This window comes from Cyclopterus lumpus, chromosome 13 (genome assembly GCF_009769545.1).
Source record: "Cyclopterus lumpus isolate fCycLum1 chromosome 13, fCycLum1.pri, whole genome shotgun sequence".
Taxonomy (NCBI): Eukaryota; Metazoa; Chordata; class Actinopteri; order Perciformes; family Cyclopteridae; genus Cyclopterus; species Cyclopterus lumpus.
Window position 1 is genome coordinate 9,835,482 of NC_046978.1, and position 13,426 is coordinate 9,848,907.

The 13,426-nt window shown below is 39.9% G+C and overlaps 1 protein-coding gene across 1 annotated transcript in view; it reads left to right on the forward strand.

Annotated features, from left to right (window-relative positions):
• Window positions 1-13,426, forward strand: part of nbeab (neurobeachin b) — a 181,965-nt gene that overhangs the window by 156,395 nt on the left and 12,144 nt on the right. The window contains exons 45-48 of the mRNA XM_034548212.1: window positions 5,576-5,716; window positions 6,753-6,872; window positions 10,290-10,442; window positions 12,466-12,633. Of these exons, the coding sequence (XP_034404103.1) occupies window positions 5,576-5,716; window positions 6,753-6,872; window positions 10,290-10,442; window positions 12,466-12,633 (582 nt within the window). The remainder of the gene's footprint in view (window positions 1-5,575; window positions 5,717-6,752; window positions 6,873-10,289; window positions 10,443-12,465; window positions 12,634-13,426) is intronic.

A 13,426-nucleotide genomic window follows, 5' to 3' on the forward strand; every position in this document is an offset into this window, starting at 1 on the left:
CTGATTGAATCTGAAGCCAAATCTGCGTTTGATCATACTTTGTTTAGTTGTGATGATGTATTTCACTGGGTGAGGCGTTCTACAAGAAATCAACTCAGATGGGAGCAAGTGTGGAACTGTCTGAACCAGTTGTTTTCATTGTCTTATACCTGTGATCAGTATGATATGCAGGGAAAGGAAGAGGTGATTATTATTTGTTGAATATAGGTAAGCAAAGCCTGATTTGGAATTATTAACAGACGTGACTGTGACAGAAATAAAGGTACTAAAAGACTGCTGAAGTGCTTATCCTATCCTATTATAAAGAGGGTTTTACTTCCAATTGAACAGCTAATCAATCACATTGTTCCCATATATTAGCTGTATAATAGCATAAAATAAAAGCATATCAGAAGCATACATTCATGTTTGGACAGTGTTATTTGACCTTGATTTGAGATTGTTATCCAGAATATACCTTATTTATAGTATGTTTCTTTATGGTCAAGGTTGCACACTAAGTCGATGTAGAGGATACTGGAATTTAGACTAACCTTGAAGTAACCTTTTAGTTCATTTTATGCTTATTGCAGCCAGAAACGGTGTGGAAGCTACATAAAGCAAAGCTGAGAGTATGTTGTCTTGGCAAACATACTGTGGAAGTAGTGTATCTTTCAAGGCTACCTATGGTCTTTTTATTACAATTTGACATGGTTTCTTTTATTTTTTTGCTTTGGTGTCAAACACTACCTTCATACTATCGCACAATACATGCATTTAATTCTAAAAAACGGTGACAGTTATTCTCTCAATTGTTATATAAGATTGTAACATTCCACAGAATATACAGTATGAGTTGAAACTGTATGGTAATAAGCATCACCTATCAGTCAATACAACCATCCATTGCTCAAGATTTTCTGGGACAGGGAATTGAATTGCAGTATGCTCTTAGGTGGGATACAATGAACTCACTAACCAACTAAACACTTTGGTTTACGACCCATTTATAAAATACAAACGAGACCACACGCCACCAGAGTGGCTTTTTTTTTTTCTTCCGCTTTCATTTATTCTTGTTTTTACCTAGATTAACAGTTTAAACCCTCTGTTCATGTCTACATTTATGTCTATGAATATGCATTGAATTTACTTTATTATTTGCATCAATGCAACTGTATTAGTTACCTGTGAAATAGCCAGTTGACCTTAGCCTTACTTTACCTACATTTTGTTGTGTTTTTTATTTTGTTAACATTTCATTGAGTGAGTTGTATTTTTGTTCTATAACAGTCAATTTGAGCAGTGTTCAACAATGTGCCAGGTGCAAATTCCCTTTAAGATGACAGCAACCCGGGACAGAGAATAACTCTTCAAAGATGTAGGTGAACTGATACAAGTGTTGCCATTATAATTATCCTGGCTCAGTGTTACACCTTTTCATAAAAACTAAATATAAGCATTACTTTTTCAAGTCACATAGAAAACTTTATATTTTACATATTATGTTTATGCTTTCACAGCTGAAAAACACGAGAACACTGAGAACATTTTTGCCTCATTTAGAAGAATTAATGGGATATAACTTGTCAGCAAACAAGTTATATCCCTTCCTTGTAAGTTGGTGTTTCATTTTAGAAGAGTTTGTGGTTACTTAGACTTTTACTTAGGTCTCAGGAAAGAGTTGAAAGGTTGCGGGCATCCAAATTGAGTCTAGATGTAATTCTTTGCGTGTATTGAAAACAATTAAATGTCAGCTTGTTATAAACCATTTCTGCACAATTTAATTTTTCATATCTAATACTCTTGACTATGCTCATATAGCTTAGTTAGTTTTCCAGCTTTTTCTGGTACAATGATATTTAAATAGACCAGTCAAACACTGTACATCTAAATATGTGCCATTTTGTAAGCTTAAGTTCTAATACCTTTTTATGTGAATTGTTTACTTTTTCCTCTCGTATTACTAATCCTCTCCCTCTGTCACATGTATTACCTGGCTCTTTCATACAGCTCCAACCGGCATTAGTTACACTAGCGGCGGTTTAACAGAGTGTGAGACGTCGTGTGGCTTGCACCCCCATCCAGCTGGGCCAAGACGTCACATGCAAGGCCATTATCACCCCATAAATCTACGCAGATCTCAATAAACTTCTCCTTCAGTCTATTCAATTGTGCTAACACTGATGTGGACTGCCATTAAATACTAAGGAAGAACCAAAAAAACTAGCCCCATTTCATTTTGGCTTGGAGCTTCAGGCATGTGCAATGTGCCACACATGGATATGACTAATCTTCAAAATGACCAAGAGAGTCTGTCTGTCGCACTGAGGTTGCATACAAACTGCACCCATCCAAAAGAATAATAGCGCAATTTTAATAATGTTAGAATAAGTGAATTTTTAATTGAGGGCTTTTATTAAATTTTTTTCTGACCTCTGAGCTGCAGCTTTCAGGTGGAAAAGCTGCCATTGATTACATTACCAGTCTCCCTTTCCCCTCAGTAACTGAGTCAGTGGTACTGAGTATATTAATATTGACTGCCAATATGCCCCCAAGGCTCTTATATTGGACGAGGTGATTGAAAAGGCAGGGAAAGCAATTTCTTCACCACTAAACGTATGTTTAATGGAAGTAATTGTGTTGCCTTAAGAACACATGAAAATGAAACAGCCGCCAAAGGGCAAAAACCCAATGATGGTGTCAGTACAATATTGAAATTATTACTGAGGCTGCGGTTAAATAATTAACCATGCAATCCAAGGTTTGACATAACTATGCAATAATTGGATGGATGTTGAATAAATATTGCAGTGATGGTCTTTTTCTTATTATATATTTATATTCTCGCAATAATTTGGCAGCAGTTCGTCAAATGCAGAACAATGAATAAGAGCCTTTTTATGATCATAAAGGGCTGTTTTCTAGCAAATGGGTTTTCCTCTACTTCTTGACTATATCTATATATTTGATATAATATTAAAAATGTCAGTAATGATTCAATCCTACTGATATAAAACCATAACCTGTGGTGTTTGATTATTAGATTGCACTATATTGTATAGATCATGGTAACTCCCATCAGCAGTGCCCAGTAGCAGAGATGGGAGTAGCTGTGCAATGGGAGTAAAGTGTTTTGGCTCGGTGGGTGCGTTGGGTGTAAATCAGGTCAGCCAGGGTTAATCCACATGGATTACCCACAACATTTAGCAGGAGGCGTATATCTCCTCCCTCTATCCTCAGCGCGCCATCCTGCTCACCCCTGCCACCATACCCTTGTAAATTTCAGACAGAAGACAGCGCAACAGGACATTTTTAGGGTTCAGGAGAATAATGGGGTCTGACGGACAAATCCCAGAGTAAAGCTCGTTGACTGCCCTGAACTCTCCCCCAGCCTGTCTGTCGGCCTCACCACATGTAGCGTAATGGGGAACTACTTTGACTCTGCAAGTCTATCTTAATTAAACTCAATTAAACTTTCCTATCCTATTTCCCTGTGCTGTCCTAACAAAAGAAATGGTAAGGCATTAGTTTATGCTGCTATGCACCCAACAAAATAGTGTTATCTGTAGTCATAGGAGATACTGTAGTCTGTAGATACTGTACTGTAGTCATAGTGTAGCGTAGTTTCCTGCTGGAGTCTTTAATACATTTCGCTGCAGCCATGTGTTTGAACCAGCACATGGCAGCCAATGGTCTGTGTCACCAGGCAAAAACTCTGCCGCGATACATATACAAATTACAATGATGCCTACAAAGCATAGTACAAGAAAAAGAACACCCTTTACATGGTATGGGTTACTCGAAAAACAATTTTCTGTGGATGATTTTTGAATAATCTATTTTAACAAGTATATGGAGTGCACATTTCCAATAGTTATTTGATTTGTCATTTCGTCGCATGATCATTAAACTTTGATTTAGATGGAAGACTGGTCATGCGACCTGCTGTTTGTTGTACCGTGTTCCATTTTGAGACTCAAAATAGATTAGCACTGGGTAGTTCATGAAGAAGATTGTGCAGAAATAAGCCAGGTCCCTCATGCATGAGGCTTTGAGTGTCCTTGTGTGGTTTTCCAATAAGTATGTCAAATGAATTGCATTATATGAATAGTTCAGTACTGGTCAAGACTTTTGTATGACAAGAGGCCCATTTTATAGTTTAGATTACCCCCAAGTACTTAACATCCTCTATGCTAAAGCATTATCTTGCACAGTTATATACTGACCCAAAGAGATAATGTTGGTGATTTGACCACAAGCCAAACTCCTTAAAATGCCTTGTGGTCTTAACCTTATTTATGTAGTATCAATTGTCATTTTTACCTTTGCAAAATACTTTTGCGGAGGTTATGTTTTGATCGCTGTGTATTTATTTGTAAATATGTCTGTTTGTTATTCGCATAACTCAAAAACTATTAAACCGAATCGCATGAAATTTGGTGGGATGATTGGCTGTTATCCGGGGACCATTTGATTAGATTTTGGGAGCGATCGGGTCAAAGGTCAATGTCAAGGTCATGAAAAGGTCAAAATCACATTTTTATCATAACGCGGTAAATTTTTATCCAATTGGCATGCAACTAATGCCTAAATGTTCAGAATTCAATGCCCAATCTTGTGATATACAGATACCACAATATCTGGTATCAAGTTACATCAATTTACTGTTCCCCACACTCTCATGCCAAGTACCAAAAAGTGGCTGCGGCGAAGGTATGCGCTCTACCGAGTGCCCGTTCTAGTTCAGAAGTGTAACTGGTTTTCACTGAGGATGACAACAGCCAGTATTTCAACAAGCCATATATTGGAGCAGCTCCACATAAAGTGAAGTTTTTACTGACCTGATGACACAGTAATGTAAGTTAAGTCAGACTGTGTGGTTGGTATGAGACGGCTGTAAGAACAAAGAAATGAGCTCATATCACTTCTATCTAGTTCTCGCACTGGCTTATGGTTACTTAATATATATTTTAAAATCCTGGAACTTGTCTATAAATCACGACTTGTCTTTAACTATATTGTTAATATGCTGCCAAGACATGCGCCTGGTACAGTATTCAGATCTACAGACTCTCTGCGGCTCACTGAACCAAATACTCACTGAAGCCTCTTTAGTTTTGAATCCAAACCCACAACAGTTTAAAGATAGGAATTAGAATAGGGAGAAGGAGACATAGACGTTCCTTATTCAGTTTTATGACAACTGGTTGATCATATTGACAGTGTGCTGTAGTTGCTTTAAATTAGCTATAGGCTTTCTGCTGTTTATATTTAAACAGTATTTTTGTTTTAATGTAAAGCCCCCAAACTGTATGTTTATCTTCATATTAATAGTTTTACCAGTGATAATGTGAGCATTTCTATTGATGGGATAATGTGGTATCAGCAAATTAGGTGGCGATACATTTACAATAGCAATCTCCAAACATGGTTTATATGCATATCAAGCTGAAGTTTTCCTTCCCAAAACACATGATTTAATATATACATATGATGTTAAATTTCTTCATGGAAAAAATATTTGTTTTACTTCCACAGAGAAGATAACATATTTGCAAGAAGTTAACATTATATGTTCTTGTTTTCTTTCTAGCCTGTTGGTGCTCTGAATCCGAAGCGTGCAGCATTCTATGCTGAACGTTATGAGTCTTGGGAAGATGACCAGACGCTACGTTGTCATTACAACTCCCACTACTCCACAGCTGCCTCCACCATGCACTGGCTTGTCAGAGTAGTGAGTAACTCACTCCATCTTCACACTCATTATTTTAGTGTGTTCAAAATCCTCAAATTAGTCAAGCATCTGAATAGGAATGAAGTCTAACCCACATGCTCAGACAGCTTTTCATTTTTGAATCTGCATTAGTTGATTGTCACTTGTCAGACTTGATGATGCTGTTACTTTGAGGTCTATCGGTTGCTGCACAGGAAACAGCTCAACATCTCAATTTGATTGGGCCTGAGTTAGACCAATGGTGCTCAGAAAACACATTTCACAGGCCAGTAAACCGGCATATGTGAACTAAATAAAGAGTGGCTGGGTAATGATTTACAGAGGCTGCTGTGACAGGTTTATGTGTTTCAGGCAACCTAGTGAGCGCTGGAGACATGTCCATCAAGGTTACTGAGCACTGTCCTCATTTACTCTGAAAGAGAAGGAGGAATAAGCATACGCACTCTAACCCAATCTGTTCCCCACAAAACAGGCCCTTATAACCTGCACAGCTTCTTTGAGTTGGTGTACATTTGATTTTGAAGTCAGCTTATTAATTTGAAAGAGCTTTGTACTGTATTTATCCTCCTCCTTCATCATTAGTAGGAATGGGCTGATTACATTACATTTTGATGAACTGAGGGAGCTCCCTTGACAGCAGTTAGATTGGCCTCTGTGGTTTTTTCCCACAATCCCTTTCTTCCTCTGGTGAGTGATCCATCCGCTTCAACCGGCGATGGTCGCCATCTCAAGGAAAACCAAATTTGAGCCAATTATCATTATGGTTTACTGTATTCAGGAAGAACACAAATTAATTCTCCCCCAGGCTTGGATACAATGAATGACAGAGATCTTTAAGTCGACCGCTGAAAAGAATAACATTGAAATAATGCAAGTAATTCAGAATATTCTGATGCATTTTAATAAGCTGCATGCTAATCCAGTAAATTCAAAACTGATATTTTCATTATGTTGATTATGATGGTTACAATTGAAATGCAGATCAAGAGGGTGGAGAACTTTGATCTTCTTAATGTCTTTTTTGCTTTCTCTGTAGGAGCCCTTCACCACGTTCCTCCTCAGTGCCAATAACAACAAATTCGACCACCCTGACCGCACCTTTTCAGCCGTTGCCCGCTCATGGAGAAACTGTCAGAGGGACACCCATGACGTAAAGGTGAGAATCACAAGAAAAGTGATGAGTAAAATGTACGTCTTTTATTTATAAGGACACAAAGGTCTATAAAGTGTTCCCTAAAGCTAGTGGAGGTCAAATATGTGATCATTATCTACAGTATGTACTGTATACTTGGCAATATAACCATATCAAGCCTCCAACTTGCCATACTCCCCTTCTCAGCCAATGTGCTTCAACACCACTACAAAAATATATACCATTAATTATAAATGCCTTATCTAAACAGCGAATCACAAAGACCCATAGTGTACAGGAATACCCTAAGCAATTAGAAATTCCCATTTGATTTATCGCATGCAGAAGACAAACCATCTCAAAGGTAGACTGGTCTTGTATCTGTGCATGCAAGCACTCATGAGTTTGAACAAAGGCTGTGTCTGAGAGAAAGACAAAGCCCTCCCACTGCAAATCCACAGAGCAGTCACCGAAAACGCTGAACCCTGCTGATACGCCTCCATTTTGCCCACTGCATAACACGCAGCAGGAAAACGCACTGACCTCAAAGTGTCATATATTTCTAGCACACCCTGCATCGAGTAGTGTTGCCCCAGGCAATTAATAAAGCATTAATGACAAAAGCTATTTAAAATGTAGTCTTTTATGTACGGACAGGGCTTTTACTCACTAGGATGGGGGGGAGCAGCCAACTATGTGAGACAGAAGCAGAGAGCCAGCGAACAGCTGAATAGTCAAAGCCACCCTGTTAACAAATACAGCCTACTTTCAACTACTTGTATGTCTGCATGCATTTGTTTTTACACACATTGGATGGTTAGTGATCTATTAGAAGAGGCATTGTACTGTGGAGGACATTGCTGGATTACTAACAGTATTTCATAATGTATTAGAAGCAGGAAAATATTATGCAAGAGCTTTTTTGGTGTACTCATGGTGCTATAGGGGTGAACTATGAGGTAATGCCACTTTATTGACTGATTCGATTTAGAAGGTTGCTGTGATCCTTTTCATTATAATTTTAATATCAGTTATTTCTCATATTTTAATACTATGTATTAAAAGGGCATTGCTTAATATAATCATTTCCAGCATCAAATAAAACAAAATAATACGAAGCCATAGGTTTCCATTCATGCCAACTGAAAGGCACTCAAACATATAGACAGACACACAAATGCCATGCACAGCCGCAATGTAGCGACTGACCAGAGAGACCGGGGTTAAGGTCAGCGCCGGCCCAGTACACCGAGCGGGCCATCAGGTCTCTGATTAAAAGGCCACTTGTTTTTACCAGGGTCTCCCCTTCATTAACCCCAGCCTCCTCCAGCCGTAATGACAACAAGACCAAGGGAAGCTGAACCCCAGTGATGGGGATGACCTCCTAAAAGAGCAAGTCAAATGGAAACAATCCTGTGCCCTCACCTCCTCGACCACCCCGTCATTATTGTGCATCCAAACTTCTCATTTATTTCTATATGCGTACACAGCTATGTTAAGCTGGCACAGCCACCATGTGCGGGGATAAACCGACATTTTTTCTGAAGTAGTGGGCACACACACACACATATATTGTCTCATACACACACACACAAACTGCCACCATGCTGTCTGAAGGAATCCAGCAGCACTCCACCGGTGACAGATTTTGACGAACATGTCATTAAGGTGACACAGTGAAAAGCAATGGAGGCATGTGTGATTGACTTGTTAGCCCATTACGATGCTGTTGCAGAATTAATGGCTGCCATGGGAGGCTGGCTTGAAAACAGAGCTGGCAGTTTTAACGGCATGGCGGTGAGTTACGGCAGGAAGTTTACGAAGGAAAAAGTGGAGTGTGTGTGTGTGTGTGTGTGTGTGTGTGTGTGTGTGTGTGTGTGTGTGTGTGTGTGTGTGTGTGTGTGTGTGTGTGTGTGTGTGTGTGTGTGTGTGTGTGTGTGTGTGTGTGTGTGTGTGTGTGTGTGTGTGTGTGTGTGTGTGTGTGTGTGTGTGTGTGTGTGTGTGTGTGTGTGTGTGTGTGTGTGTGTGTCAGAGGGAAACTGAGAGGAATGGCTACTTTACTCCCTTCCCTTTCGTGTGCGGAGGGTGAAATGTGACCATCAGCAGACCAGCAGTGTTATTGGCCTGTACCATGTCATGCTAACTTGCTCTATCAAAACCCTGGGATTTATGGGGGCCTAAAAGCTCTGCACGTTATGTATCCCATAGGCAATATAAAACTTCATTTTACCACTGAATCTGACAAACATAGTATTCATAAAACAAGCCTGTTATAAGGAGTTAAAATACTGTCTTGCACCCTCCTTTATAATCTCAGGTTAAGAAACAGACAACAGCATTTAACTTGTCGTGTGTGTATATTTTCTAATGAGCACAGAGTGGAGGATCTACATTCCTTGTGTGCATATGCCTAATTGTGCAGAGGCTTTACTAATTCATCCTTTCTGAGCTGTATGATTAGGAGGATAGAGGGTCAGAGTGGGGACTGCAAAATCACAGAGTATACATACAGTGATTTATGTTGCAAATGCCTTCTCTTTAGGATTTCTGAAATAACCATATTGGTAGTTTTGCATGTTGGACCCGATCCCTATTCAAAGCATGCCATAGTTTTTGGATTGACTGCTTGACATTCAGGAAGCCACCATTTAATTTCTGATTTATATGGAAGTTAAAGCTAAAAAATACTTTTGAGATAGATCATCATTAAATATCATCGCACTTCTTTTTTTAATCAAAGTACAGTTTCGGTAGCATGATAATGCAGATGGAAGCAAGAGCTGTATGGCATATTTTTATAACTTTCAAGGACAGTATGACATCTAAATGTACCTGCCAAAGAGCTTTGTAAAAGATGTGTTTTTGGAAAAACAAACCCGGATGACAAAAAATAAGCATGAACATAAATGTTGTAACAATCTCTGGTCATGATGTATGAATGGTGGATCGAAATTATATGTAGCTAGTACTTAAATGTACAAAAAATAGTGTGCTCATTTGACACAGTCTTCAAAACACAGGAAAATATTTGCTCGCTTCTTCAGCGTATGGAATCACCCCAGGCTTTATGTAGGGGCTCCTTTACCAAGCTGACTTCTCCTCTGCTGCGAGGTCCTGACCCCATCACAAGAGACCAGGCAGAAAAACCCAACTCAGTTCCAGTTTCATTTAACACACATTACACCTCTGCCTGGAATAACTGGACTAGCACCCCTCACCGCCTTCTCGTGGCCTGCTGTTAAGTTTGTTTGTGTTACCTTTCCCCTTGAATTCTCACTTCATCTCAGTGGGATACAGAGCCTGTTTTTCTGTTTTTTCGTGGCTCTGTCATCACATATGTTATTTCTTGCACTTGGGTGATAATATGGTGACAATTGTTGTACTAATAGGTCTCGTCTGTGAGCTGTACAAATGGAACGTCTCTCTTCCTTTAAAACACAGGAACTGATTCCTGAATTCTACTACCTCCCGGAGATGTTTGTCAACAGTAACGGCTATCATCTGGGAATGAGGGAGGGCAGGACCATGGTCTGTGATGTGGACTTGCCAGCCTGGGCCAAGAAGCCTGAAGACCTTGTTAGGATCAACCGAATGGTAAGGTTTAGGCATATGTCAGGCTTAAATACTATAATACTATTCCCTTTATAACCCAAATATAATGTTCGGAAACCTAAATATTAATGACAAAACATACCACCTCATTCTTGTTTATTTTCTGCTTTTTGTAGTACTACACTGATATTCGGTCAGGGTTATGTCATTTAGATTTATTGTTGAAATAAATTATTTGCATTTAACTCTTCTGCCTTAGTCTCAAAGCAACAAAGAAAGCCATTTCCCACTCTTCCTTCTAACCTTCTCATGCATCCATGTCTCCTTGTGTTATTCATGAAGCAGCTAATGTAGTGCACCGCTCAATAATAACACTGTACCCCTGACCCCAGTGATGTCACTAAAGGACAGGACTGAGGGCAAGTTTGCCCTATAGTGTTACCTTCTGTGAGTGATGTTGGGACTCATCACTTTGGTAGTGTGCAGGGCCCTTTCTCTGTGTTTGTGTGTGAATGTCTGTGCGTGCACGCTTAAAACCCACAGCCTATCAACATGTGGTCCACCACTACTCCCAGCAGATTTCAGGAGCAGCACGGAGAAAGAAATGGACATCCAACATATCTTTTGCCGTCAGATAATCCTTGTTCTTTAATCTGGAATCATTTACTGTAGAAACTCAACCGCTCACCTCAATTTCATTCAAAATGACATGATGAATGGTCATATGTGCATTCTAATGTAGGCTTGATGAGTAGTTCCTTCTTAAAACCTCAGAAATGTTAATAGTACTGCTAGGAAGACAACGATTTATGCAGGTTATGTATCCTGAGGTTGGGGGCCCACAGTGTTTTTGGACCAGAGGTTGAAAGAGGCTCTGAGGAACACACTTGACCTTTTCAGCTGGAGTGACAGAGCTGGGCTGGTCTTATGCAGGTGACCTTTCCCTGTGCTCTACCCTTGCTGCCTGGTTGAGCTCTATTGGGCTTGTATACCGGTTTGGGGGGAGGAGAGTAGAGAGACGGGAAAGGCGGGGAGCTGTTAAGGGTGCGTCTGCATCTCCAAAACAAGGAGAGGATGACTGAAATAAAGGATTACAGTGAATATTGTCCCACTGTTTGAGGATACGTGTGTGATTCTGCCTTGCATTGTTACATTCGCAGACCAGTATATTCAACACGCAGACATTCACAGTCCTCCATTTTTTTTGTCTGTCTTTTGTTCTGATCCCTTGCTAGCCCACACTCTCGCTTCCTCTATTATTTAAATGTTGTCAGTGAATCTCTCTCTCTCTCTGCTTAACTCTCTGTCTCCGTCCCTTTTTCTCCCTCCCTCTCTCTTCCTCCCACTTCCCATCTTTGCATGTGCCACTTTCAATTGAAGTGATATGCCCTGTGGCAAACTCTGCCTCTGTGTGCTCGAGCAGGCTTTGTTGGTAATGGTTGTTATTCCTGACGGGAGGGGAGGAGTGTAAATTCCTCTAGCAAAGCCTTACACCACGATGCATAGGAAATATGTTGTACCGTATTGTGGAACAATACAGCAACATATGAATCATATCCAAAATCTCTCACTAACACTCCCACAAGAAATCAAGACTTCATATTAACTCTCACATTATACCGAAGTAATTTATCAATGTTGATTTTGCGGATGGTTTTACAGTAAATTGGATGCCTGTTCGATTTTAACCAATTTCTTTGTCTCCATGCAAACATGGTCTGTCTAGACAGAGAAATGTGAAGGCTTGTCCCGAGTTAGCTTATTACATTATAAGGAAGGAGTACAGTTTATTTTTATTTTCTTTATTATTATTTTATTTTCTGTATATATATGCATGGCTATACATGACAAATACATATTGTACCTGTTTATTTGTTTGACTGAAGTAAAACAATAAATAATAGTACTCTTAATTAGTTTTGGGTCATCTGCGGTCATCTGCGTAAAAAGTAAAGTAGGCTGTGTTTTGTTGTGTTCATTGTACAATTTGTGTTGTGTCTTCTGGCCCATGTGTTGTGTGCTACTGGTATGCCTCACCTCTAATTGCCCTGCACTTCTTTCACAGGCCCTGGAAAGCGAGTTTGTGTCATGTCAGCTGCATCAGTGGATTGACCTTATTTTCGGCTACAAGCAGCGAGGCCCGGAGGCGGTGCGTGCCCTCAACGTCTTTCACTACCTGACGTACGAGGGCTCCGTCAAGCTGGACAGTATCACTGACCCTTTGCTCAGAGAGGTAAGGCACACACACATACACACACACACAAAGCCCCTCCCCCCTCTCATATTCACCATAGGCACAACTTCCTATCTCTATTTGTCCTGGCATGTGTTGGAGCTCCGGGAGCATTCATAGCACGCATCTGTCAATCAATTATTGTGTCATGCAAATGTAGACTGTGAGAGAATTTGGCAGAGCTGCTGAGTCATCGAGTTTGCTTTGAGATTAGCATCATTTTGTGATGACCTGCGTTATTATTTTTTCTCTCTCTATCTCAGCTAAACGGTAATCTTTTAATATCTGTCTGGATTCTTCATAGATCCTCCTAACATCAGGATTCTTTCCTCTTTTCTTACTGATGCTCAATATACTGTGTGTTCCTTCCCTTGATCAGATCAATACATCTCATTGAGCTCTTTGATCAATCAACAGAGGTCACTCTGTCAATAGATGAGGGACTGAATCCTCTTGTTCTTAACAAAATTAATTGAATATCTGTTAGCTCGGCTGTACTACTCGTGAATAGCTTAATTGCGTAGAGGGGAAAGGGGACTAGAGACTGCAGCAGCTGGCATGCATTGTGGTACTTTCCAGTTTGAGCTTGTCTCTCCCTGTGATATCCACCATCTGCTGTCTGCAAAACAAGTCATTTATATACTGTCACTTCCAGGGGCGCCTTTATTTATCAAGTGACCACTATGCAAATCACCTGCGGAAGATTTGGCTGATCTAATTACCAAACCATATTGTGAGAGGTTTGGTTTTCATCATTTTGAGAAAGATTTAGGTGATGCCTTTTTTATTTTTC